Source organism: Bufo gargarizans, chromosome 5 (assembly GCF_014858855.1).
Source record: "Bufo gargarizans isolate SCDJY-AF-19 chromosome 5, ASM1485885v1, whole genome shotgun sequence".
Taxonomy (NCBI): domain Eukaryota; kingdom Metazoa; phylum Chordata; class Amphibia; order Anura; family Bufonidae; genus Bufo; species Bufo gargarizans.
In genome coordinates this window covers 30,723,230-30,749,156 of record NC_058084.1, presented here as the reverse complement: position 1 = coordinate 30,749,156, position 25,927 = coordinate 30,723,230, and the positions used below count along the sequence as shown (strand labels likewise).

Sequence of the window (25,927 nt, the reverse complement as noted above, 5' to 3'; positions counted from 1 at the left end):
GACTCAAGGCGTCTAATGTCTTTTCTTCCTCAAGACAAACAGTCTCACTTAATCCAGACAGTGTCTCTTTTTTCCAGCAAAGATCGGTCCTCGATAAGAGACATCATGGCGGTACTGGGACTGCTAACGGCCGCAATCTCGTCAGTAAGGTGGGCCCAGAGTCACACAAGAGTCCTTCAGACCTTTCTCCTATCTTCATGGGACGGAAAGAACTCTTCTCTAGACAGAAAGGTTCACGTTCCCAGACAGGTAAAACAGTCACTAACCTGGTGGAGAGTAAAAGGGAACCTGAGCGTAGGGGTTCACTGGCGCCCAAGAGATGTCATGGTCATTACAACAGACGCCAGCAACTCAGGGTGGGGAGGTCACTCTTCAGGAGCGGTAGTTCAAGGATCCTGGGGAAGAGACATGCAGGACGCCTCCTCAAATTTAAGAGAGCTGTCAGCTGTCCACAGAGTTCTCCTTTCCCTTTACAAAATTCCCTCTCCAAGACACGTAAGAATATTAACAGACAACACTACAGTCGTGGCGTACATAAACAAACAAGGGGGAACCAGAAGTCGATCACTGGCGGAAGTGTCAAAGGGCATTTTTTGTTGGGCAGAAAGAAACCTTCTGTCCCTTTCGGCGGTGCATATCAAGGGGGAAAAAAATGTGGTGGCCGATTATCTCAGTCGACACCTCTTAAGGGAGGCCGAATGGTCCTTAAATCACCGCGTCTTCAGCCAGATCTGCCGAATGTGGGGGACCCCAGTGTTAGATCTGTTCGCCACCAAAAGCAACAAGCAGGTCAGAAAGTTCTGTTCCCTCTCGCAAATGGATCAACCCGGTATGGCTAGACGCCCTCTCCAGGCCGTGGCCAAGACAGCTCCTTTATGCCTTCCCTCCATTCAGCCTCATTTCAAGGGTCCTGGTAAAGGCTCAGGAAGAAGGGGTCCACGTAATTATGGTGGCCCCCTTCTGGTCAAGAAGGGCTTGGTTTCCACTCCTGCTCAGACTGTCAGCCGGTGTTTATTGGGCACTGCCATCAATCCCGGACCTACTCCACCAGGGACCAATAAATCACCCCAGTGTAAATCAACTCAGTTTGACGGCCTGGAATCTGAACGCCTCCTGCTAAAACGGAAGGGTCTGTCGGACGCAGTCATCGCCACGATGCTCAAAAGCCGGAAACCGGTAACTTCCCGGATCTACCTGAGAACCTGGAATGCCTTTTTGTCCTTCTTGGGAAGTGTAGATTCTCCTGATATTCCTCAGGTCCTCCAGTTCCTGCAAGCGGGGCTAGAAAAAGGCCTCCGTCCATCAACTCTGAAGGTTCAGATTTCCGCGCTCAGCGCCTTCCTGGACGTAAAACTAGCAGATTCCCCTCTGATCAAACGGTTTTTAAGGGGGCGGGAAGAACTTCGATCCTCCCTCGTCCGGTGGTTCCTCCCTGGGATTTGGGCCTGGTTCTTTCTGCTCTCACTACTCCTCCGTTTGAGCCAATTGATGAGATCCCTCTAAGGCTCCTCACCATGAAGACGGTTTTTTTAGTTGCCATAACCTCTGCCAGAAGAGTGGGGGAAATTCAAGCTTTCTCTTGCAAGCCTCCCTATCTTACAATTCTGGATGATCGTATAATCCTCAGGCACTGTCCAGCCTTTCTCCCAAAGGTAGTATCCAGATTTCATCGTGAGCAGGAAGTCTCCCTACCTTCCTTTTTCCAGTCTCCTTCTAATGATTCGGAGGATACTCTCCATAATCTGGACGTCAGGAGGTCAGTCCTTTCTTACCTTCAGGCCACTAAACCGCTTAGAAGATCGGACCACCTCTTTTTACAATTCCAGGGCCCTAATAAGGGGCAAGCGGCTAGCAAGTCAACCATAGCTAGGTGGATTAGGAACATAATATCCTCTGCCTATGTTACCAAGAACTGTCAGCCGCCGGAGGTACTAAAGGCTCATTCTACAAGGGCAGTAGCCTCATCCTGGGCAGAAACGAAGGCAGTCCCTCTGGAACAGATCTGCAGGGCCGCCACATGGGCCAACCCTATGACTTTTTTTCGGCACTATAAGCTAGATGTAGTAAGGGATCAGGACTTGTCCTTCGGTCGTGAGGTCCTATCTATTGTGGCCCCCCCCTAATATTGATTACTCTGTTAATCCTCCTGTGAATGCCGTTGTGGAGGCGTCGGGGAAAAGGGTAAATTACTCTTACCGGTAATTGGATTTTCCAATAGCCTCCACAACGGCATTGGGTTCCCTCCCAAGCTTTAAATGTAAATGAATGATGTAATTTGTTTACTATAATATATAATTTGTTATGCATCACTTCTGTGTCCTCTCTTATTGACTGGTAAGGTAAGGGGAGGAGGCTCCTTAAATCCTGTGCTTCCTCGTTGTTTCCTGTCCTGGAGGCGGGGACACCCTCCTGTGAATGCCGTTGTGGAGGCTATTGGAAAATGCAATTACCGGTAAGAGTAATTTACCCTTTTCCGGAAAAATGCTTTTCGCTGTATTTATATGAAACTGGAACTCCCCTTTAAGACATGACCCCATAGAGCGTCCTTTCCTAATTAACGTTGTGTGCAATAAACCACATTTAATGTTAATGACGGCAGAACATTGTGTATTTTTCCCTTCTTTTACAAGTATATCTTTATGTATATTTTACTTTGTGATGAATCTGTCTCTGCGGTGGCGTCTCGAGGACCTTGTGGGTTTCTTAACTATGAAAGGCTTGTGTGTTTTGTGCACTGGGGTCCATTTCCAGCTTAAATAGAGTATTTTGTAAAAATCCAGTCACCCCTGTGTTCTATGAGCATTTTCGAAAGATTAAAATCCCCGGCGGAGAAGCGTGCCTCCTGCCAGATTTGACTCATATTTATTGACCTAACATCCAAATGTCCTAATAAGACACGTATAGTAGACAACCCCTTTAAACCTATGAGACCCAATCCCCAAACATGTTTACTTCAGTTAGGAAATGGAGATAACTAGCTCCGGTGCTACTTACCTCTACAACAGATTGGACTTGTTAAAACATGGAAGCTACATATTCCCGTCCGCTCAAGCGCTGATGCTCCAGTCGGTCTTTGTTTACGGTCAGTAGCGGTGATGTGCCCTAGAAGCATGTGACCTCTGTAGCCAATGACTAGCCTCACCAGTGATACCAGTACATAACAGTGGCGGGTATGACACCACTGCTGGGGCAGTGGACAGTCTAGCTTGCCCCTAAGTTTTCGATTACCCCATTAAATGTCTAAAGCTGGCCCTACCCATGATATACGTGTCGACCAAATGCTCATTCGACGGGCGGTTCTCTGTCCCGATCCTCGCTTCTTCATAAATGGCCAATAATTAGTAATAACTAATTTCCCCTACTAAAATGGTAAAATGGCTTCTTCTCACCATAAGCAATCAGGCTACTTTAGATAGAACTTAAGGACCATTCGCACAACAGATTTTATTTCTGCTGCAGTTGCTCACTTTGGATGCTACAGACCTGCTTGTGGCTTAGCTCCATTGAATGACTTCAAGCGGCAGCTGTCTGCCCACTGCACCAAGAAAGGACATGAGCATGTGCGACCACCTAAGCAAGGTGGACAGAAAAATAAGGAAAAGAACAAACAGCAGGTGGCGTTTATACAGATAGATTTTATATAAATAAGACTACTTTCACACTGGCGTTTTGGTTTTCTGTTTGTGAGATCCGTTCAGGGCTCTCACAATCGGTCCAAACGGGATCAGTTTGCATTCTAATGCATTCTGAATGGAAAAGGATCCGCTCAGAATGAATCAGTTCAGTCTCTATTCCACTTTGGAGACTGACACCAAAACGCTGCTTGCAGTGTTTTGGTGTCCGTCTGACGAAACTGAGCGAAACGGATCGATCCTGGCACACAATGTAAGTCAATGGGGACTGATCCGTTTTCACTGGCACAATAGAAAACTGATCCGTCCTCCATTGACTTTCAATGGTGTTCAAGACGGATCCGTCTTGGCTATGTTACAGATAATGGAAACGGATCAGTTCAGAACAGATGCAGATGGCTGTGTTATCTGAACAGATCCGTCCATGACGGATCCGCAGAAAACGAGTGAAAGTAGCCTGACTCAGTGGCTTTACTCAATTTTGAATTACACGCAGTTACAAAAGTGTTCAGATTTAGTTTTAAAAATGAAGAATTCTTTTCATGGAACAACCTCTTTGATACCATCTTCCTGTTCTGTCTAGCATACCCAGTAGAGAACATCCTCCTCTGGTCTTCACTACTGAGCATGTGCAGCACAGTTTCAGGCATAGTCACTATGGGCCTTGGAGCAGCATGAAGATACCTAGTATAAGGGGCTAGAGAGGTGAGAACTGATTATCTATCACCACTCGAACACCCTGCTCATCACTGTGTATAGTATAAATGACAGGAGAGGTGAGAACTGATTATCACCACTAGAACACCCTGCTTATCATATAGTATAAGATACAGGAGAGTTGAGAACTGATTATCTATCACCACTCGAACACCCTGCTCATCACTGTTTTATACAGGGTGGCCCACAAAATGTAGCCCGCCTCTAATATCTCCAAATCAAGCTGTCGAATAGTAAATCAGTCTTAGTTGTCCATAGCAACCAATCAAAGCTCAGCTTTCAGTTCCCACAGGGCTCTGAAAGCCGAAAGCTAAGCTCTGATTGGTTGCTATGGACAAGTAAGACTGATTTACTATTAGACTATTTGATTTGGGGATATTGGAGGTGGGCTACTTTTTCATGGGCCCCCCTGTAGTATAAGGACCGGAGAGAACACTGGAGAGATTAGAACTGATTATTACCACTAGAACACCCTGCTTGTCACTGATTTTGGTAAATAAGGGCCTTGGATTGATAGAACGTAAAACTATATATTTAATTTACATTCCTATGAAAGTTAATGAATTAATTATTCAATATTAATAACAGCAGATATTTTTCAAGCCTCAGTCAGTACATTTCTACCGACTCGCTCCACCAAAAATCGGCTTAGACTCCAATTCCACAGCTCTGTTTATTACTTTCCACTGAATACATAACCACTGCTGACTTTCCATCAAAGAGCACAAGTGATCTGCCCTGAGACCGTGTTTGGCGCCAGGTGTTCAGCAGATGTCACATTGGCTTATGTTATGATGAATGGGGATCTCCTGTAGATTATTAGTCTCCAGTAAGAATTATCTTATTTTTTGGCTCCTCTACTATGTCTATCAAATGTTTGTATTTTCCATAATTCAAAAATTCTAAAGTGTTTTTTCTTAAAACTGGGGTACATTTATCAGAACTGGTGTAAAGGGAAAACTTTTGGCTGGCTCTGGGCAACTAAGGGCTCTTTCACACCTGCGTTCTTTTCTTCCGGCATAGAGTTCCGTCGTCGGGGCTCTATGCCGGAAGAATCCTGATCAGTTTTATCCTAATGCATTCTGAATGGAGAGAAATCCGTTCAGGATGCATCAGGATGTCTTCAGTTCAGGACCGGAACGTTTTTTGGCCGGAGAAAATACTGCAGCATGCTGCGCTTTTTGCTCCGGCCAAAAATCCTGAACACTTGCCGCAAGGCCGGATCCGGAATTAATGCCCATTGAAAGGCATTAATCCGGATTCGGCCTTAAGCTAAACGTCGTTTCGGCGCATTACCGGATCCGACGTTTAGCTTTTTCTGAATGGTTACCATGGCTGCCGGGATGCTAAAGTCCTGGCAGCCATGGTAAAGTGTAGTGGGGAGCGGGGGAGCAGTATACTTACCGTCCGTGCGGCTCCCGGGGCGCTTCAGAGTGATGTCAGGGCGCCCCACGCGCATGGATGACGTGATCGCATGGCACGTCATCCATGCGCATGGGGCGCTCTGACGTCATTCTGGAGCGCCCCGTGAGCCACACGGACTGTAAGTATACCGCTCCCCCGCTCCCCGTTCCTACTATGGCAACCAGGACTTTAATAGCGTCCTGGCTGCCATAGTAACACTGAACGCATTTTGAAGACGGATCCGTCTTCAAATGCTTTCAGTTCACGTGCGTTTTTCCGGATCCGGCGTGTAATTCCGGCAAACGGAGTACACGCCGGATCCGGACAACGCCAGTGTGAAAGAGCCCTAAGTCAGTTTTCCTTTACACCAGGTTTGATGCCTCTCCTCTCCCCTTTGTGCTATGCCATTCCTCTGCCGTCCTCCTGGAAAAGTGCAAATAAACTGGCAATGGAGTGTGACATCCCCATTGTCAATAGTGTGTCTCCCTTTGACATAGCCAGTACTGACTGGACAGTTTCAGAAGGAGAAGGGTAGCACCCGGTTGTTAATGTAGCTGTACATTTCCAGGAGGAATAACTGAGGAATGTTACAGTGCAGTTGTCAGAAAAGATGTTTCACAATTGTTGTTTTATGGGGAATGATGGTTATGGCCTGTCCTGACAGGTCTGTTGTAGTAATAGGTCCCCATGTAAATGACAGTATGCAGTTCATAAGACATAACATGGATGGTCCCAGATGTCCTTCGTATAGGACTGTTCATGATCAAAACAAGATGGTTGACAGCCTTGACCATTTCTTAGTTGTTTTCATCTCTTGGTTAGTGCAGAGCCGTATACGTTGACTTGATATGCCGAGAAATCTCCTGGCGCATATGTTATCTGAAACCGAAGGTTGCCATTTATATGGAGAAGGTTATTTTGGCCTGTGTTTGGCAGTATTTTTTTTTTTTTTTTTTCCTGCATGGAATAGCAGAGCAGACTGCGCCATACCATACAAAAGTGTTCAGTTAAAAAATACACTGCAAAATCGCAATATTCCAATTTTTTTTTTCATCGGAAACAGTAGACGACGAACTGTACTCAATGGTATCTGTGAATTGCGTGCATCCAGGGTAATCAAACGGAAGCCTTAGACGTACAGTGTGTAAAGAACTTTAGATAGATGGATCCGTTAGGAATGGGGCTGTAGCAGGGGCTCTCCCAATTTCTCCACTTTGTGACCTTCTTTTTGTAGGTACTGTCCAAAGTGTTCCCCGCTGGAACCCCATCAGTCAATTGTAATCTGTGGTAAAATCTGGCATTACATGTGCAATTTTCCTGCAGCGCCCCCACAGAGGAAACAAAGCATTACACAGTGCCTACCCTCATCAGTGGGCTGTCTCTGTAATGCAGGACAGGAGAGGTCCTCCAGAGAGAGAGAGCGACTCTGTAACTGCTCTACACTCTGGCCAAGAGATGTGAATCCTGAACAGTGGACCCCTTCTATTACCTCAAAATTTCCGGATATGAAAATTAGTTCTTTTTTTAAACTGGACGACCCTTTTAAGAATCAACATTTCAGGTCGTGTGTGTGTGTGTGTGTTGTTGTTTTTTTTTTTATAGAAACCTTAACACTGGAGCATTTCTGTAGACATTTCTTACAAGGTGGAAATCGTGTGACCCTCCTCTCTAATGACCCATGTACGCTTGTGTCTCTACAGCCCTTCATCCCGCTCATGAATCTCCAGTGCTCTCCAGAAGTGAGCAGGTTTCTTTGCATGGCTTTCGTCCCCGAATGTACAGAACCCAAGCACATCGTGCTGCCCTGCAGGGCCGTATGTGAGACCGTTTACTCCGACTGCAAGACCCTGATTGACACTTTTGACATTACCTGGCCTCCGGAGCTGGAGTGTGACAGGTGAGTGGTGGGCTGCGAAAAACAATATATCATTAAATCATACCTGGGTTTCAAAAAACCTTTTGCGTAATGGCTGTGCATCTTTGTACAACCATAACTGTGAAGGAATAGGGCTTTTAGAGGCTTCCCTAATATCTTTTTCAGCCTAAGTATTCCAATCTTCAGCTGCACAGCTAGGTGCATGTCTCTATTACAAGCAGGGGGTGTCTCTCTCCTGTAGAATTTGTCGGCACTATCCTTTACCTTACATCCCACTATGTTTTCAGCTCTGGAGCTCACAGAACAGATAATGAGGGATAAATCACACTTCCAGACAGAGGAGGTCTTTTTGATGTTCAGAAGCCGTGTAGAAGCAGTTCTTTTTATTAGGCTAAGGATCCCAGCTAGCTCTGATACGCCCCCTCTCAGCTGTATTTTGAGTTTCTATTACCAGGGAGCGATCTTGCCTAACAGGCTGTAGACTGAAAATTAGGTGAAAGCGAGACCCCTAGTGACCATGACTTTACAGCTTTTTTTCAGGTGGAGGCATATTTTTTTTTAAATTAAGTGATTTAGAGATTTGCGATTTACGCCATTTTCTATTAAATGAAATGAAATTGTGTCAAAGTATTGTGACTCTTTTAAAGGAGTTATGGAAAAGTTTCATCACATTTTTTATTTCATTTTTTTCCTCTTCTCCAGGCTAGAAGACTGTAGTATACCAAAGATCCCTGAGAAGGAACAAAGCACACTGACACCAGCAGAAAAAATCCAAAAAGACTATGGGTTTTGGTGTCCACGACACTTGAAAACCTTCCAAGTGACTGGTTACAAGTTTCTGGGGGTAAATCACTGTGCACCACCGTGCCCTAACATGTACTTTAAAAAAGAAGATTTGGACTTTGCCAAAAACTTCATTGGCATTATTTCCATAATTTGCCTCTGTGCCACGCTTTTCACATTCCTCACCTTTTTGATTGACGTAAAAAGATTCCGCTACCCAGAGAGGCCAATCATTTTCTACTCCGTCTGTTACAGCATCGTATCACTCATATACTTCATTGGGTTCGCCATGGGGAACTCTGTCTCCTGCAACGAGGCGCATGAAGACTATGCAGACGAAGACACGGTGGTCCTTGGTTCCCAGAACAAAGCCTGTACTGTTATTTTCATGCTTCTGTATTTCTGCAATATGGCCGGAACCATATGGTGGGTCATGCTCACCATAACTTGGTACTTGGCAGCAGGTCAGAAGTGGAGCTGCGAGGCCATAGAGCAGAAGTCCATGTGGTTTCACGCAGTGGCCTGGGGCATTCCTGGGATTCTTACCATTGTACTTCTGGCCATGAACAAGGTGGAAGGAGACAATATTAGTGGCGTCTGTTTCGTTGGACTCTACGACCAAAACGTATCCACCTATTTTGTGCTCCTGCCTCTTTGTCTTAGCATCTTCATTGGACTTTCTCTGCTCCTTGCTGGGATTATATCTTTAAACAACGTGCGGCAAGTGATACAGCATGATGAGAGGAACCAAGAGAAACTGAAAAAATTCATGATCCGCATTGGCGTGTTCAGTGGCACTTACCTTGTTCCTCTGGGAATATTACTGTGCTGTTATGTCTACGAGCTCTTCTCGAGATCTTCTTGGGAAATGACTTGGGTTGCAGACCACTGCAAGGAGTACCATATTCCTTGCCCACATCAGGTAATTTGTTTTTTTACTATCAATCTTTATGTAATTTTTGTTTGTTGTTGTTTTTTGTTCCCACCCCTGAGGTGGGTGGTTCACGTCTACACCGCTCTGGATCCTAAGGGTGCCCAAAAGGTCACTCTTCTATGAAAGAAAAGACTAATAGTGTAAATGATACATGGCAGCCGATGAGCTCTGTTAGAGTAGGGAGCATTAAAGGTGGCTGGGTGGGCAATGCAGACGGGAGAACAGATGCAATTTTTGAATGTATGCAAAAAAAAATATCGATTTTTTTTTTTTTTTTTTTTTTTTTTTTTTTTTTTTTTTTTTTTTTTTTTTTTTTTTTTTTTTTTACGGGGGTTGTCCGGGTTCAGAGCGTTTCATGCTGAATCTCGCAGGGCAAGGGCTTTTTCATTAACATTTTTACTCTGCTAGGTGGAGGCTTCCACCTAGCAGTGTTCCCGGTGACATCACGGCACTGATGGACGGACTTTAGCATTACCCCATCCGTTTTACAGGCTAGGGCAGCGCTAAAGCCCACCTATTAGTGCCAGTGACGTCACCAGGCTCACTGCTAGGCGGAAACCTCCACCTAGAATTCCCATGGAGTGCCCGGTAAATCACTGGATCTCCTGAAAAAGCCCTTGCCTTGCACGATTCAGAGCAGGGCAAGGGAGAGCATCAGAGCATGAACTGCTCCGATACTCATGTCAGAGGGGCTGAGTGGAGGAAGAAGGGGATATGTCGGGGTTCAGCTTTGAACCCGGACAACCAGTTTACGACATTATAGGACATGTAGTCCTAGGAAAATTAGGTATTGAGATAACCCTAATGGCCTGGATGATTTTTGGGCCAGATATGGGAAACAAGTGTACATAGGAATGTTCTTTCCCTATTAACTGACCCGTATAATAGTACTGCTAATAAACGAGCAAATGCAGGTTTGTCAGCTGCTTTAGCATTTTTCATCAGGATGAAAAGTGCACGATTTTCCACAGCACTTCTCCCGGTTTAGTCATTAGCAATGAATGAGGGAGGAACGACTGCAGTAACGATCATTCCTCCCCTATTCACTTTGCATCAGCTTGTCTGATGCAAATGAGTGGCGATCAGCGCGTTCATCGGCAGTGTCGTTAGGGCAGATTTACAGTTTACCAAGTCTGTGATATCGATCTGTAACTATGTCTTCTTTCACTACAGCTGAAGACTTTGTCCAGACCAGACCTTGGCTTGTTTCTAACCAAATATGTGATGACTTTAATCGTGGGGATCTCTGCCATTTTCTGGGTTGGAAGCAAAAAAACCTGCTCTGAATGGGCCAACTTCTTTCACCGAAACAAAAAGCAAGAGTAAGAAATAGTTATATTATATTTGCATTTTCCTTTTTTTTTTATTTAGAATACAGTAATACTGAGCAAGGACTGGCCATGCAATAAAGACTGTCTTAGGCTACTTTTACACTGGCGTTTTGGCTTTCCGTTTGTCAGATCCGTTCAGGGCTCTCACAAGCGGTCCAAAACGGATCAGTTTTGCCCTAGTGCATTCTGAATGGATAAGGATCCGCTCAGAATGCATCAGTTTGCCTCCGTTCAGTCTCCATTCCACTTTAGAGACGGACACCAAAACGCTGCTTGCAGCGTTTTGGTGTCCGTCTGACGAAACGGAGCCAAACGGATCCGTTCTGAGTGACAAACAATGTAAGTCAATGGGGACGGATCCGTTTTCTATGACACAATAGAAAATGGATCCGTCCTCCATTGACTTTCAGTGGTGTTTCTTGGCTATGTTAAAGATAATACAAACGGATCTGTCTGTGCAGAGCCATGATGGATCCACACCAAACGCGAGTGTGAAAGTAGCGTACTCTTAGACGATCATCAACTCTAACAGTGGAGTAATCTGCTCCATGTTATAATCATGTATTGACAGTACTGTGTATGTCCTGTCTGCCACGAGACAATGAAACTGTATGGGGATGACCAATCTCTGTAACGATCATTCATCCCTTCAGCAGCGATCATTGTTGCATGTAAATGCAGCAAACGAGTGGTCATTGACCAGGAATTGACCTTGCATTCCTGATCACTCTGAGCACTATCCCTAAGAAAGCATTAAAATGTTGTTTTTGTTGTAATTTTCACAAAATTAGAGTGTCTCTGTTCTGTGAAAATTGCTTAAAAAACCCCACAGTAGTTAAACGCACTAGATGATCTAGTTTCACACTAGCGTTGTGAGATGGGGCAGGCTGTTCCCTGCTCCGGATCTCTCTGTATTGTGGCACTGCCAGAAGCTACCGCGCTATTGTCTGGCCCCATTAATTATAATGGGAACCAGTAGAGATCCTGCCGCAACCCGGCAAATATGCATTTTTGACCAGCTAATTCTCAGCATCTCCGCCAGACCCCATTATATAGTTAATGGAGCCAGTGGGTATCAGGTAGCGGGGGAGGACTAGCAACTTAAAGTAGTCACAAAGTACTGCATCAGCTGCACAAAATAAACCCCCTAAATATGCCAATGGCGGCCGAAAGGAGGGTTCAGGCAGCCCCCAGGGGATCGGCCCACCGGGAAGTTATCCTGCAGGGTGTATGGCCAGTCCGTCCCTGTCAGGTAGCGTCTGGCAATGTCGGATCCCTACATCTCCAGCAGGCTGCTCCCTGCCAGAGATGTCTAACGCTAGTGTGACACTAGCCTTAAGGCTTCCTTCACAAATGGTATTTTTGTGGCTTTTTTAGTTTTTTCTTTTGTGGTAGATAATGGCATGCGTTTTTTATTTTTTTTCCTCACTGCATTTTTTCCGCCTTTTTTGTTACAAGAGTTTTCCAGACATTCTTCAACTCCCATAAAGAGTCCGATAGAAAAACACCTGAAAAATGCACCATACCCAGAGCGTGCTGCATTTTGACGAAAACCTTAAAAAAAAGACAATCCGAAAAACGCTATGCAGAAAAGCACTGTTGTGAATTTCATCGGTCACTATAGAATCTAAAGTGACATCTGGATACATAAAATTTGTGAAATAAAGCTAAAAACAGCAAAAATTCACTCTGCATTTCGACCTGCGAATGTTGCACGTATTCCACGCCAGAATGCCAGTGGGTGGCAGTGTGTTTTCAATGGGAGGCAGCAGTATACAATAACGCTGCCTCCCATTGAAAACAATGGGAGGTGGTTTCTGAGCTTACACCTCCTCTGCTTTCTAATGCAGAATCTGTGCCAAATTCCCCTGTCGGAATACTCCATCTGAACTGCCCCTAAAGAGGACCGAGTGGGTTGAATTAGGCGGCTGTGATGCTTTAATGCTTGGAGTGTCAGCAGGCTGCTTTCAACCACATGAAAGCAGAATACATATTTACATGTAGATAATAGAAATATCATTCCGGCGTCTGCCAAGAACATCCTCCTTGATGAATATCTTCAGTGCAAAGTCAGATTAAGAATACAATGGTTGTCAGTGTTGTTGCCTTTGAAGGAGTTGTCCTACCTGGAAAAACGCCAGTCCAGCTCCCGTGGTGATCGCTGTTATTGCCGCAGGTCCGACTGTTGTCAAAAATACATTTCCCTGCCGAAAATGCAGCATTACTCAGCACCCATTACATGAATGGGCGACTATGTGATACTTGGTTATGCCAGGCCCTACAGACCAGGAGCAGCTCTTTCCAATGACTCTTTACATATTCATGAGCTATCCTTAGGATAAGTCCTCCGTATCCAATTGGTGGGGGTCAGCGGCACCGGTGACGAGCACGACCTCATCCTCGGCCTGTGATGTCTCATGCATTGACCCCACAGCATTAGTGCAGCTAAATCGCATTCCAGTGGATGGTATTGCTGCGGTACCAAGTGCAGCCGCTATATATTTTAGGGCACTGTGCTTGGTATAAAGTGAACAGGCCAAAGACCTCGTGATCTAAAATAAAATAGTAGCGGATGTGCTTGGTACTGCAGCTCAATCCCATTCACAATGGCCATGTGACCGAGGGATGTGACATCACAGACCCTGGAAGAGGCCTTCCAATAGCTGATCAGTGGAGGTGCCAGGAGTCAGACTTCCACTGATCAGATACTGATGACCTTGTCTGAAGGTAGGTCAACAGAATGGAAACCCCGGAAAACCCCTTCAAATGATAAGCCAACCCCACCTAAATCAGGATATTTGGTTGTACATCTACGGTGTAGGCTCACCTTAAATAGATAATCTCTTCCTCTTGGATTCTTATGAGTGTATGCCTGTACTGTATCCCATCTCAGAGTCCTTTTACATTTTTGAGCGTACATTAGGAAATGACCTCATGCCAGATGGCGCGTTCTGCATGGCACAAGGCTTGCTTGTTCCCTCAGCACCTTTTTGGCCGGTTGTCCTCTGGACCTCCAGCTTTAGTCTGCAGATCTGCGGTTAATTCCTGCGGCGGTCTTTGAATGAAGCTTCATACACAGGACAGCTAGTGTTTCCTGTGTGCGTTCTCTGCTTCATATTCCAGCTAATGTCAGCAGGGGACATGTCCGCCTGGAGCAGAAATTATAAACCTCATGTAGTAATGTGCACCCAGTCTGTCTAATCAGCACATATTTTGTTTGTCTCTGACATTTCTCCATGTTTGGCTGAAACCTAATCCTTTTACCTGGAGGTTGTGGTAGGATTCTTACATGGCATGAGCTCTGTTTTGTTTTCAGACTCTACGTTCAGAAGGTCCTGAGAACTTTAAAGTCTTTTAGATACCAGAGATGAAAATTAGAGTAATTTCAGGATTACACTGAAACTTCATTATACAAGGTCTGGAAGTGTATCAATGAAAAAGATTAGTTTGGAGAATATTTTCCCCAATTTTTTTTATTTTTTTATTTTTTATACATTGTCAATATGAGGCATACCTATTGTTGGTGAAGATCCTATGTTTAGGTTCGCACATTTTCCAGATCCTGTCTGTTAGTGTATTGGTGGCTATACCCCTTAGATGGCTGTGTTGGAACACTAGTTTGGCCGGCAACTATTCTTCCCGACCTCCTCCATACACGTGCATAGCTAGCTCGGTCAAGCGTGAATGTGTTTTCAAAGGGGAGAAGCAATAAGCTGCTTCTAGACACTGTGGAAACACCTGGCAATGGCATATTAAAATCCAACATGCCTTATCCTTCTGTGCCCTATCATGAAATATATATAAACTGACTGACTGGTCTCTGAGGAATTGGTGGGTTTGACGAGCTTACATCTGTATAGGCACCTTAACTAAGGGCCTTAGATCTGGAACGAATATTTGTGCACCCGATCCATGCTCCATGTAAACATGCCATGGATCACCCAGCGAACGAGCAGACACTTGTTTGTTGGGTGATCACATCTTTAATGCAGCACTTAAAGGGGTTCTGTGATCAGATACGTCTCAATAAAACCATCTCACCCGAGACGTGCGTTTTGACAGTTGAACATCATGGTCTTGGTCCCATCCTCCTAGGTGCCTGCATTCTTGAACTTTGACCTTCTTATAATATACAGATGAGCTCCTAGGAGAAAAAAGGGTGCCATCCCAGAGGCTCCCCTCACTGCCCTTTATGTTGCACCCTCACCACTGACTTCAGGGCCAGGCAGTGAAGACGTACTCGCGCCTGGCCCTGAAGTGTAATCGGAGCTCATTCAGCGCACACGCTGTACAGGGATGGGCCTTCATACCTGTACAATCTGGGCGCTGAACAAGACTTGTTATAGTCTTGTAATAAATAACACCTTATAGGTTAAATGGCATTCGTGCTTGTGCCTGAATATGAAATTTAGATTGTGAGCCCCACCAGGGACAGGAACTGATGTGGATGATCACAATCTGTGTACAGTGCTGTAGAATATGTTGGTGCTATATAAGCTACAAGAAATAAAAATTTATGGTACATCTGTAGATATGTTTCCTATACCCACCTCACCCTGTCTCATTGCCTACTGCTAAGAATCTGTGACTATTCCACAGACCATTGTTCTGCTGCTCTTACTAGAAAAATGTCTACATTTTCTGTTTGCTGGGTTTTGATGTGAGTCTCTCTGTTTTAGCCCAGTCGCCGAGAGCAGAAGAGTCCTGCAGGAGTCCTGTGAGTACTTCATCAAACACAACTCTAAACCAAAGCACAAGAAACACCATAGATCCAGCTCCCACAAGCTGAAGGTTCTCTCAAAGTCCATGGGAACGAGCACCGGTGCTAAAGCCAACCATGGAGTGTCCACAGTGGCCATCACCAGCCATGATTTCTTGGACAATGAGACGTCGGTGGACCATCAAAGTACGAGGACCCGGTCACCGAAGGAAGACCAAGTGTCAGAAAGTAGTGTCGCCAAAACAAGATCAGACCCTCCAGCAGAGGTGACTACACAAACTCTACTGGAGAACTCTGAGGTCTCCACTCATCAGACAGAGCAGAATAGTCACCCCAGTACAGGCAAAGGGAATGGTGTGACTGGAAATATGCCAAAGCAGATTGAGGGCAGGTAAGAACACGTGATCATGTCAAGAAATGTAGTGTTTATGTACTTTATGGTGGTGGTGGTTTTTTATTTTTGTATTTTATTTTTGTATTTTAATATTTGTGTCTAATGTATTTCAAGGTTTTTTACATTTGCTGTTATAAAAGGTTGCAAATGTCAGTTCAGTTTAGCAAACTTGTATTTTGTCAATTCTTTTGGGTTGCCACTGCCACCTAATGTCTCTGGGGCACTCCACTGTGATCACCTGCAACTGAAAATGACCACAGGTCACTAATGCACAGCCATCATCTTCATGTGATTCATCCTTGGATATTATTGCCATACATGACCAAAAGTTCTGACAAATAATTGGCCGTGGAGGAGGCCATGTCAGTCAGAAGAATGATAGAATATGGGAAAACTGCATAGGGATAGTAAGACACAAATGGTAGACCTGTTTTAATTGGACATTGAGCTTTAGGGCTTGTGCACATGGGTGAAATACTTTTCCATACACCCATGGGCTTACGTAGAGTCGTGGTCTGAAAGAAAATTGTGGCATGTTCCCTCACATACCATATGTATGGAGGATTCTATAAAGGAATATCTCCATGCACACAGACACAACGCGCTGGGTTCTGCCATGTGCACAAGCCCTTACTGGCATGGAAACTGCCAAACTGTTTGTAAAGGGGTAGTCCCATAATCAACACTTATCTATCTTGGGTAAGAAGCATCTGATTGCTGGTGGGACACCCACTGATCACAACAGGGGTCTTGAGCCCATCATTTGAAAGGAGCGACGGTCCCGGCTGCACACCTCCACTCAATTTGTCTAGTACAGTGCTTGGCTCCCTTCAGCAGCCCCATAGAGAATGAATGGAGCAGCAATACACATGCTTGACCATTGCTCTCTTCAAATGGCAAGACACGAGACTCCCATTTTCATGATTGGTGGTGGTCCCTGCAGTGAGCCTCTAAGTGATAAAGCACTTCTTATCTATCCTGTGGATAAGGGACTATTAGACGGCACGATTATCAGAAAATTTCTGGGAACAAGAGTTCATAGGGACACTCGTCTGCGATGGTTGGCTCGCAATCGCTCGTTCTTCGGCTGCTGGGCATCCTTCAGGATGAAAGATGCTCGATTATTGGCAGCACATCTCCCTGTTTAATCAGTGCTGCCGATCATGATCAGAACAAAATGAAGGAGGAAAGATTAATTTCTCCCGAATTCTGTATGCATCAGCCTGTGTAATCAGGAAGGTGCCAACGAGCAGCAGGGGATGTTTTATTGGGCAGTGTAATGCCAACTTTAGTTGCTATGCTGTAAATAGAAGTCAGAGGACCTCCTTTCTCTTGGGTCCCAAAGGTAAGGCTCAGCCATTGAGAGCTCTTACACCCTTTAATAGTCATTGTGGCGTTTGGTTCCCTTTCCAAACGTTGCTGTGGGACCCCATGGTTACTTGTGTGTTGGACCAGAGTCATAACAATATCTGGTAAAAAAAAAATTGAGCCACTAAAATCTTTGTCTTTTTTTTTTTTTTTTTTTTTCTTTTAATCCAGTTTGCTTATTGAGAACCACCTGAGCAATCCAGTCCTGTATCCTGACAGTGCCTCTCCACCTTCTGCCCCAAGTCCCACCACTGTGCCTGCACCATTGCTCACCAACAAAGAAAGGGAACTTGGAAACTACACAAAGACTGCATGAGAAATCTGACTCATGGGGACTAATATCAGATTTTTTTGTTGCACGAAACGTTGACTTGACGCTCAACACGGACGTTAAATGAACTTTTGAAAGTTTTGCACTTATCGTACAAAGTAAAGCATTTAATGTATCTTGTAACAAGGGAGAAGGCCGATGTGCTGACGATACCGATGGCATGGGCAACCAGCTGAAGACTGATGGCTGTCCCCAGGACACCCCTTGTGGTGGTTGTTGTTTTTTTGTATACTGTTACATTTTGCAATGTAGATTTTCTAAATCTGTTAGTATGTAAGGATCTCCCAACAGATATTCTGTAAACTGTAGGTAAAAGCATTATCACCTATAACACGATGAATGTATATACTGTAGGTAGGTTGCAGGCTTGCTTAGAGATGCTTTTATACTAGTCACAACACTGACGAAAAGTACCTAGCAAATATTAGGCATACTGCCCCAGTTACTGGTTATGTTACATTCTGCTGGTCATTCTGGTAGATTTTACACTGGAAATTATTTAAAAATAAATAAAAATGCAAATTTTCATAAAACCTTTTTAATGATATTTTAATTATCGCCTACAGCACTTATAGACTGGCTAAAGTTTCCAAATATTTGATACATTGCCAGTTGCGTTGGTCAGAAACCAGACCAGTGGTCTCCAATGTATGATTCTTGAAATGTTGGGAAGCTACAACTCCCAGCATGCCCGATTTAACCTTTGGCTGGTAGTTGTAGCTTCCCAACTGCTTGAGATCCACAGATTGGAGACCACTGTCGTAAACCAGTGGATTTTCAACAGGAATGCGTCAAATGTTCTACAAAAACTGCCAGGAGAATCTACCATAGCTCAAAACCATTTTAATGATTTAAAAAAAAATATAGGATTTGATAGTTATATGCATAGAAAAGAAGGGTCCCCCTTAGGAGGCATCAAAATACCAAACTGGGCCTTCATTAAAGGGGTTGCAGAACTTTTACTAAGTGATGGCCTGAAGTCATCGGGAGCTGTGATGCAGTGATAAGTATTCTCCACTACACAGTTGATGTCCGCAGTTCAGCTGCCAACTTCCGGCTACTTGGTGGTGGTGCAGTTATCGGACCTGCACTGATCAGCTAGTGATACGGTAACCTATCCTGAGTAAAATTTGGGCAACCCCTTTAGTGTAATGTGTATTACAGATGATTGTCAAGGGAGCTTGTGCTCCTTAGGCCAATTTTCCACCACACTGGGTCACATGAACCAGTAGCAAAGTGTCACAACCAGACAGCTGAGAAGCTCTGACAGAGGCCTTTCAGAACCTCCTCCTTGAATTTCTGTGTTGTGGTATTCAGCTCCTCCTCTCGTCAGCCTCTCTCAGCTGTCATGTGTTAATTGCTTCCCTTTAAATTCTTCCCCAGAAGGCTTTTCTGAGCGGCTTATATTACTTCCTGGAGTGTGTGTGCACGCTGATCTGTCCTCCTGTTTGCTTCAAAGCTAAGTGTACCTTTATCTGTTAATATCTGTTTGCTGGATCCCAGGTGACCCTGACTCCCTCCGTATCTTGTGTAGGGAGCCGGTGGTCGTGTCCCCTCACTATTGTAGGGTGCTCAGGGCTTTATAGTCAAGGTTCGTGGATATGCAAACCTCCACCATTCGGATCTTTGCATAGGCTGAGCAGCCAGGGAAAGTGCCAGGTCTTCTGCAGGGGTCTCCCTTGGTTCCTTAGTTTTTGGATCCAGCGAGTCGTTTATACATGTTGCTTTGCCTTATTTCCTGTACACCGTCCATGACATTATAAGCCGCCATAACCGTCTCAAGCATGGATCCGGTTTCACTTTTGGCTGAACGCCTTCAGGGTCTTTCATTGGAGGTAGCTGATCTCCGCAGGACTTGTTCTCAGCTTCAAGTGACCGGTTCAGCTGGCGTTCATGGAGTTTGCTCTGAGCCTAAGATCTCGCTCCCGGATACGTTCTCCGGGGGTAGTGAGAATTTTGTGCGTTTTAGAGAGGCTTGCAAACTCCATTTTCGCCTTCTTCCCCATTCTTCTGGTGATGAGGAACGGAGGGTGGGGATCATTATATCGCTGCTCAGGGGTAACGCTCAGTCCTGGGCCTTTTCGCTGCCGGAGGGGGCACGGTCCCTCCGTTCAGTGGATGAATTCTTTTTAGCCCTGGGTCAGATATATGATGATCCGGATCGTATTGCTCTGGCGGAGTCTAGATTACGTCTCCTATGCCAGGGTAAACAATCCGCAGAAATATACTGCTCAGAATTTCGGAGATGGGCAGCTGATACTGGTTGGAATGATGCTGCACTCCGAAGTCAATTTTGCCATGGTCTTTCAGAGGGATTGAAAGATGCATTCGCCTTTCATGAAAGGCCTATTTCTTTGGACTCTGCTATGTCTCAGGCCGTTCGTATTGACAGGCGTCTTAGAGAGAGAGGAGAGATCTCTCCTTCCTGTCATACTCGGTCCCAGGACTGTGCAGCGGTCCCATTCTCTGCGCAGGGGTCTCAGTCGCTGTCAGCCCCTTCTGAGCAGGAGCCCATGCAGCTGGGGTTGATTGCTTCTGACAATAGAAGATTCAGCCCGCATGGGAGGGTTTGTTTTTGTTGTGGAGGTATTAATCATTTGGCAAATATTTGTCCCTCTAGGAGATTCAGACAGTTCTCTGGGTATAATAAAGAAACTAAGAGGAAAAAATCTTTGAAAAATGTTCCGTCTGTTACTATTGGCAGGGTTGAGGCGGAGATTGAAGGTTTTCCGTTTGCTTGTAGTTCCCGTTTTGTCCTGCCGGCTAGGGTGGCGCTAGAGAGCAAGAACATTTTTTGTGAGATTTTTGTGGATAGTGGAGCAGCGGTCAATCTCATTGATAATCACTTTGCGATAACTCATGGTTTCCAGGTGTGCGCTTTGAGAAAGGATATTCCTGTGTTTGCTATCGATTCCGCTCCACTTTCTCAGAAGTCATTAAAGGGCATAGTTCACAATATCCGTTTAATTGTGAGTGATGCTCATGTTGAGGATGTGTCATGTTTCGTCCTTAGCGGTTTGCCAACTCCTCTAGTGTTGGGGCTACCCTGGCTCACTAAACATAACCCCACCATTGATTGGCAAGCGAGGCAAATAAATGGTTGGAGTGACTTTTGCAGAGAGAATTGCCTCACGACATCTGTTTCTGAGGTTGCTACTAAGACTGTACCATCTTTTCTCTCTGAATTTTCGGATGTCTTCTCTGAGAGTGGAGTTCAGGATTTGCCCCCGCACAGGGAGTACGATTGCCCTATTAATCTCATCCCAGACGCCAAGCTGCCTAAATCTCGTTTATACAATCTTTCCCAACCTGAGAGGATTGCTATGCGTGCTTATATCTCTGAGAGTCTGAGAAAGGGACACATACGACCCTCGAAGTCACCTGTTGCCGCTGGTTTTTTCTTTGTTAAGAAAAAAGATGGTTCTTTAAGACCTTGTCTGGATTTCAGGGAGCTGAACAATATCACAATTCGTGACCCTTATCCGCTTCCTCTGATCCCGGACCTATTTAACCAGGTTGTTGGGGCTAAAGTCTTTTCCAAATTAGATTTAAGAGGGGCATACAACCTGGTCAGGGTCAGAGAAGGGTACGAATGGAAGACGGCCTTCAATACCCCTGAGGGCCATTTTGAGAATTTGGTTATGCCTTTTGGTTTGATGAATGCCCCAGCCGTTTTTCAGCATTTCGTGAACAGCATTTTTTATCATTTGATGGGAAAATTTGTATTAGTGTATTTGCATGACATTTTGATTTTTTTCTCCCGATTTCAAAACTCATAAGGAACATTTACGTCAGGTCTTGCTCATCCTGCGGGAGAATAAATTATATGCGAAACTGGAAAAATGTGTGTTTGCGGTTCCAGAAATTCAATTTCTGGGGTTTCTTCTCTCCACTTCTGTTTTTCGCATGGACCCCGAGAAGGTCCGCGCTGTGCTTGAGTGGGAGCTTCCTGAGAATCAAAAGGCGCTGATGCGTTTTTTGGGCTTTGCCAATTATTACAGGAAGTTCATTTTGAATTATTCTTCTATTGTTAAACCACTCACTGATATGACCAGAAAGGGGGTAGATTTTTCTTCTTGGTCAGTAGAGGCGCGTAAGGCTTTTTCTGATATCAAGGAGAGTTTTGCTTCCGCTCCCATCTTGGTGCAACCTGATGTTTCGTTACCCTTCATAGTTGAGGTTGATGCTTCTGAGGTGGGTGTGGGGGCGGTCTTGTCTCAGGGTTCCTCTCCTGCCAATTGGCGACCGTGTGCCTTTTTCTCAAGAAAACTCTCCTCCGCAGAGAGAAATTACGATGTGGGAGATAGGGAATTGTTGGCCATCAAGTTGGCTTTTGAGGAATGGCGCCATTGGCTAGAGGGAGCCAGACACCCTATTACCGTATTTACTGACCATAAAAATCTGGCCTACTTGGAGTCAGCCAAGCGTCTGAACCCGAGACAGGCCAGATGGTCGTTGTTCTTTTCTAGGTTTAATTTTGTTGTCATGTTCCGCCCTGGAGTTAAGAATGTGAAGGCAGATGCCCTGTCACGTTGTTTTCCGGGAGGCGGGAATTTTGAAGACCCGGGTCCCATTTTGGCTGAAGGTGTGGTGGTCTCTGCTCTTTTTCCTGAATTGGAGGCAGAGGTGCAGGCAGCCCAGTCAGAGGCTCCTGATCTTTGTCCTCCTGGGAGGTTGTTTGTGCCTCTCGCTTTAAGACACAAGATTTTTAAAGAACACCACGATACGGTCCTTGCTGGGCACCCGGGGGTAAGAGCCACACTGGATCTCATCGCTCGGAGATTCTGGTGGCCTGCGCTTCGTAAGTCGGTTGAGGGTTTTGTGGCAGCCTGCGAGACTTGCGCTCGTGCCAAAGTCCCTCATTCACGGCCATCAGGTCCTCTCCTTCCCTTACCCATTCCTTCCCGTCCTTGGACACATCTGTCCATGGACTTTATCACGGACCTGCCTCGTTCCTCGGGGAAGACTGTGATTCTGGTGGTGGTGGACCGTTTTAGCAAAATGGTGCATTTCATCCCTGGCGCAGGCATTTGTTGATCACATTGTCAAACTGCACGGTATTCCTTCAGACATAGTCTCTGATAGGGGCACGCAGTTTGTTTCCAGATTCTGGAAGGCTTTCTGTTCTCGCTTGGGGGTTCGGTTGTCATTCTCTTCTGCTTTCCACCCGCAGTCGAATGGCCAGACAGAGCGCGTCAATCAGAATCTGGAGACATATCTGCGTTGTTTTGTGGCGGAGAATCAAGAGGATTGGTGTTCTTTTTTGTCCCTTGCTGAGTTTGCTTTAAATAACCGTCGTCAGGAGTCCTCTGATAAGTCACCATTTTTCGGTGCATATGGGTTTCATCCACAGTTTGGGACTTTCTCGGGAGAGGGGTCTTCTGGTTTACCTGATGAGGACAGATTCTCCTCGTCTTTGTCATCTATTTGGCAAAAGATTCAAGATAATCTAAAGAGCATGAGTGAGAGATATAAGCGTGTGGCTGATAAGAGACGTGTGCTTGGTCCGGACCTGAATGTTGGTGATCTGGTGTGGTTGTCTACCAAGAATATCAAATTGAAGGTTCCCTCCTGGAAGTTGGGTCCTAGGTTTATTGGGCCTTACAAAATCCTGTCTGTCATCAATCCTGTTGCATACCGTCTTGATCTTCCTCAGACTTGGAAGATCCATAATGTTTTTCATAAGTCCTTATTGAAACCTTATGTTCAACCCATTGTACCCTCGCCTTTGCCTCCTCCTCCGATTATGGTTGATGGGAATCTTGAATTTCAGGTATCTAGGATTGTGGATTCTCGTCTTGTCCGCGGTTCTCTTCAGTACCTTGTTCAGTGGGAGGGGTATGGTCCTGAGGAGAGGATGTGGGTCCCAGTGACGGACATTAAGGCCTCTCGTCTCATCAGGGCTTTCCATAGGTCCCATCCTGAGAAGGTGGGTTCTGAGTGTCCGGAGTCCACTCGTAGAGGGAGGGGTACTGTCACAACCAGACAGCTGAGAAGCTCTGACAGAGGCCTTTCAGAACCTCCTCCTTGAATTTCTGTGTTGTGGTATTCAGCTCCTCCTCTCGTCAGCCTCTCTCAGCTGTCATGTGTTAATTGCTTCCCTTTAAATTCTTCCCCAGAAGGCTTTTCTGAGCAGCTTATATTACTTCCTGGAGTGTGTGTGCACGCTGATCTGTCCTCCTGTTTGCTTCAAAGCTAAGTGTACCTTTATCTGTTAATATCTGTTTGCTGGATCCCAGGTGACCCTGACTCCCTCCGTATCTTGTGTAGGGAGCCGGTGGTCGTGTCCCCTCACTATTGTAGGGTGCTCAGGGCTTTATAGTCAAGGTTTGTGGATATGCAAACCTCCACCATTCGGATCTTTGCATAGGCTGAGCAGCCAGGGAAAGTGCCAGGTCTTCTGCAGGGGTCTCCCTTGGTTCCTTAGTTTTTGGATCCAGCGAGTCGTTTATACATGTTGCTTTGCCTTTTTTCCTGTACACCGTCCATGACACAAAGAGAATGGGAAGAACCAAGGGTTGGCACCTTTTCTCGAAGAGCACCAGGGTAACTGCATGCCAAGTTTCCTGCAATTAAGGTCACATTCCTCAGAGTAGAACTGCTCCTGCCCCTTTAATTTGGCAGATTATGGTCATCATATACCTGGAGCCATCCCGTTGAAGTGAATATGATGGAGCTTTAATTATACCTGTTCATCGCTGCAATATCGATGGAGAGCAGGTAAACAGAGAAGAGAACACAGTGCTTCAAACAGCGGATCGGCAAGGGTGCCAGCAGTGCCAAATATATGCAGAGGCCTGCGTCGGTCTTAGAGAAAAAATGTCCCCCAAAGTGTCCCTGTGCTGGAGCCCCCAGCGATCAGCTGTAATCTGTGAAAAATCTGGAAGTGTTCAGAGTCCCTACAGCACCCCCGTGGGGAGGAATGAATTAGCCCCCATTCAAATAAATGGCTATCTTTGTAATAGAGGCGAGGTCCTCCAGAAGTGCTCTTTGCATCTTCTCTTCACCCTGGCCGAGAAATAAGGATCCTAAACGGAGAACCCTCCTATAAATCAGAACTTCCTAAGGCCCAGTTCACACCGTTTTTTGGTGCTGATTGTGGAGCGTTTCTGCCTTAAAAACTGCTCCAAAAAATGCCTCAAAACAGCTGCCCATTCAGTTCAATGGGAAGCAGCGCTTTTTTTTTTTACACCTGGCAAAAAGAAGCAGCATGTTCTGTCTTGGGGCAGAATCAGAGCTGACTCTCGCATTGAAATGAATAGGAAGCAGAAAAAAACTGCTCCATGTAAATCCAGGTGTTTTGCGCACATCTGTTTCAAAATCCTAAAGCTGAGAATACAGCTTTGTATTGAACCCATTGGATAAAAAAGAAACCACGCTTGTGTATTTTACTACATTTTTTTTCAAAATTAGTCGTGTGAACTGGCCCTAAGAGGGTATATGAAAATAGTTTTCCTAAATTGCACAACCCCTTTAATTATTATTATTATTATTTTTCTACTTCCAGAAACCGCCCCAGCAGTGTCCAGATGTGTGGGATTATAGCTGAACCTGTTTCACGTGCATGTGTTTTTTTTTACAGCCTCTGTAACCTCTCCGGGTCTAGTGCTCAGCTTCACTATGCAACTGGGAAGGAACATTGGGTTATATATGGATGGATATCAAAATAGCGCTATGTGCATTCTGCGTTTATGAACTGGTTTCTGCATTTATTCTTTCCAAATAACCCTCCGGAGACTGATAAGGCAGACTACATGGAAACTGCACAAGCCAAACAATAAAAGAAAATGTACGCCCCTCAACATTGAAATTGCAACACTGAGAAGAAAAAGTCGTGGAATTATGGAAATTCACAGGATAGATAGATATGTTAATGATATGCAAACGATAAGAAATGGAAACAAATATTCAAAGCATCGATTCAGTAATGAGTGAGCGCCACAAGCAGAAATACTTGAGGTTATTGATTGAGGAATGTTCTGCCATGCTGAATGCACTGGAGCACACAAATCATCAAGATCTGCTGCTGGCAGACATCCCAGATGTGTTAAATGAGAAACAAGTCTGGAGATGCTGCAGGCCGTGGTAGCACATTTAGACTACACAAGGCTGCTCACTGTGCCACTAGCAACATGTGGCCTGGTGTTGTCCTGTTGAAAAAACATCTCCTGAGACACTTTGGAGAAATGGTTGCACCACTGGTTCTATGACCAAATCAATGTTACGCCAAGCTGTGAGTGTAACTAATGGCTAATGAATACTACCATGCATTATGCCACCCCATACCGTAATGCCGGAATGTTCCCTTGTGAAGGCCTCTTCATGGTGTTGCCATCGTGGTCTCCAGACCAAATTCATTGTATCAGAGACAAAAGTGGTTCACCATGCTGTTCACCATGATAGCCTTTGAGAGCGGTGACGTGAGGTCAATGGAACA

General features: G+C 45.2%; 1 protein-coding gene across 1 annotated transcript in view; it reads left to right on the top strand.

The window, feature by feature from the left end:
- FZD6 (frizzled class receptor 6) overlaps window positions 1-18,023 on the top strand; it is a 50,348-nt gene extending 32,325 nt beyond the window's left edge. Inside the window, exons 3-7 of the mRNA XM_044294684.1 lie at window positions 7,454-7,650; window positions 8,332-9,334; window positions 10,520-10,668; window positions 15,357-15,788; window positions 17,331-18,023. Coding sequence (XP_044150619.1) covers window positions 7,454-7,650; window positions 8,332-9,334; window positions 10,520-10,668; window positions 15,357-15,788; window positions 17,331-17,475 — 1,926 coding nt within the window. The 3' untranslated portion in view covers window positions 17,476-18,023. The remainder of the gene's footprint in view (window positions 1-7,453; window positions 7,651-8,331; window positions 9,335-10,519; window positions 10,669-15,356; window positions 15,789-17,330) is intronic.
- The last annotated feature ends 7,904 nt before the right edge of the window (window positions 18,024-25,927 follow it).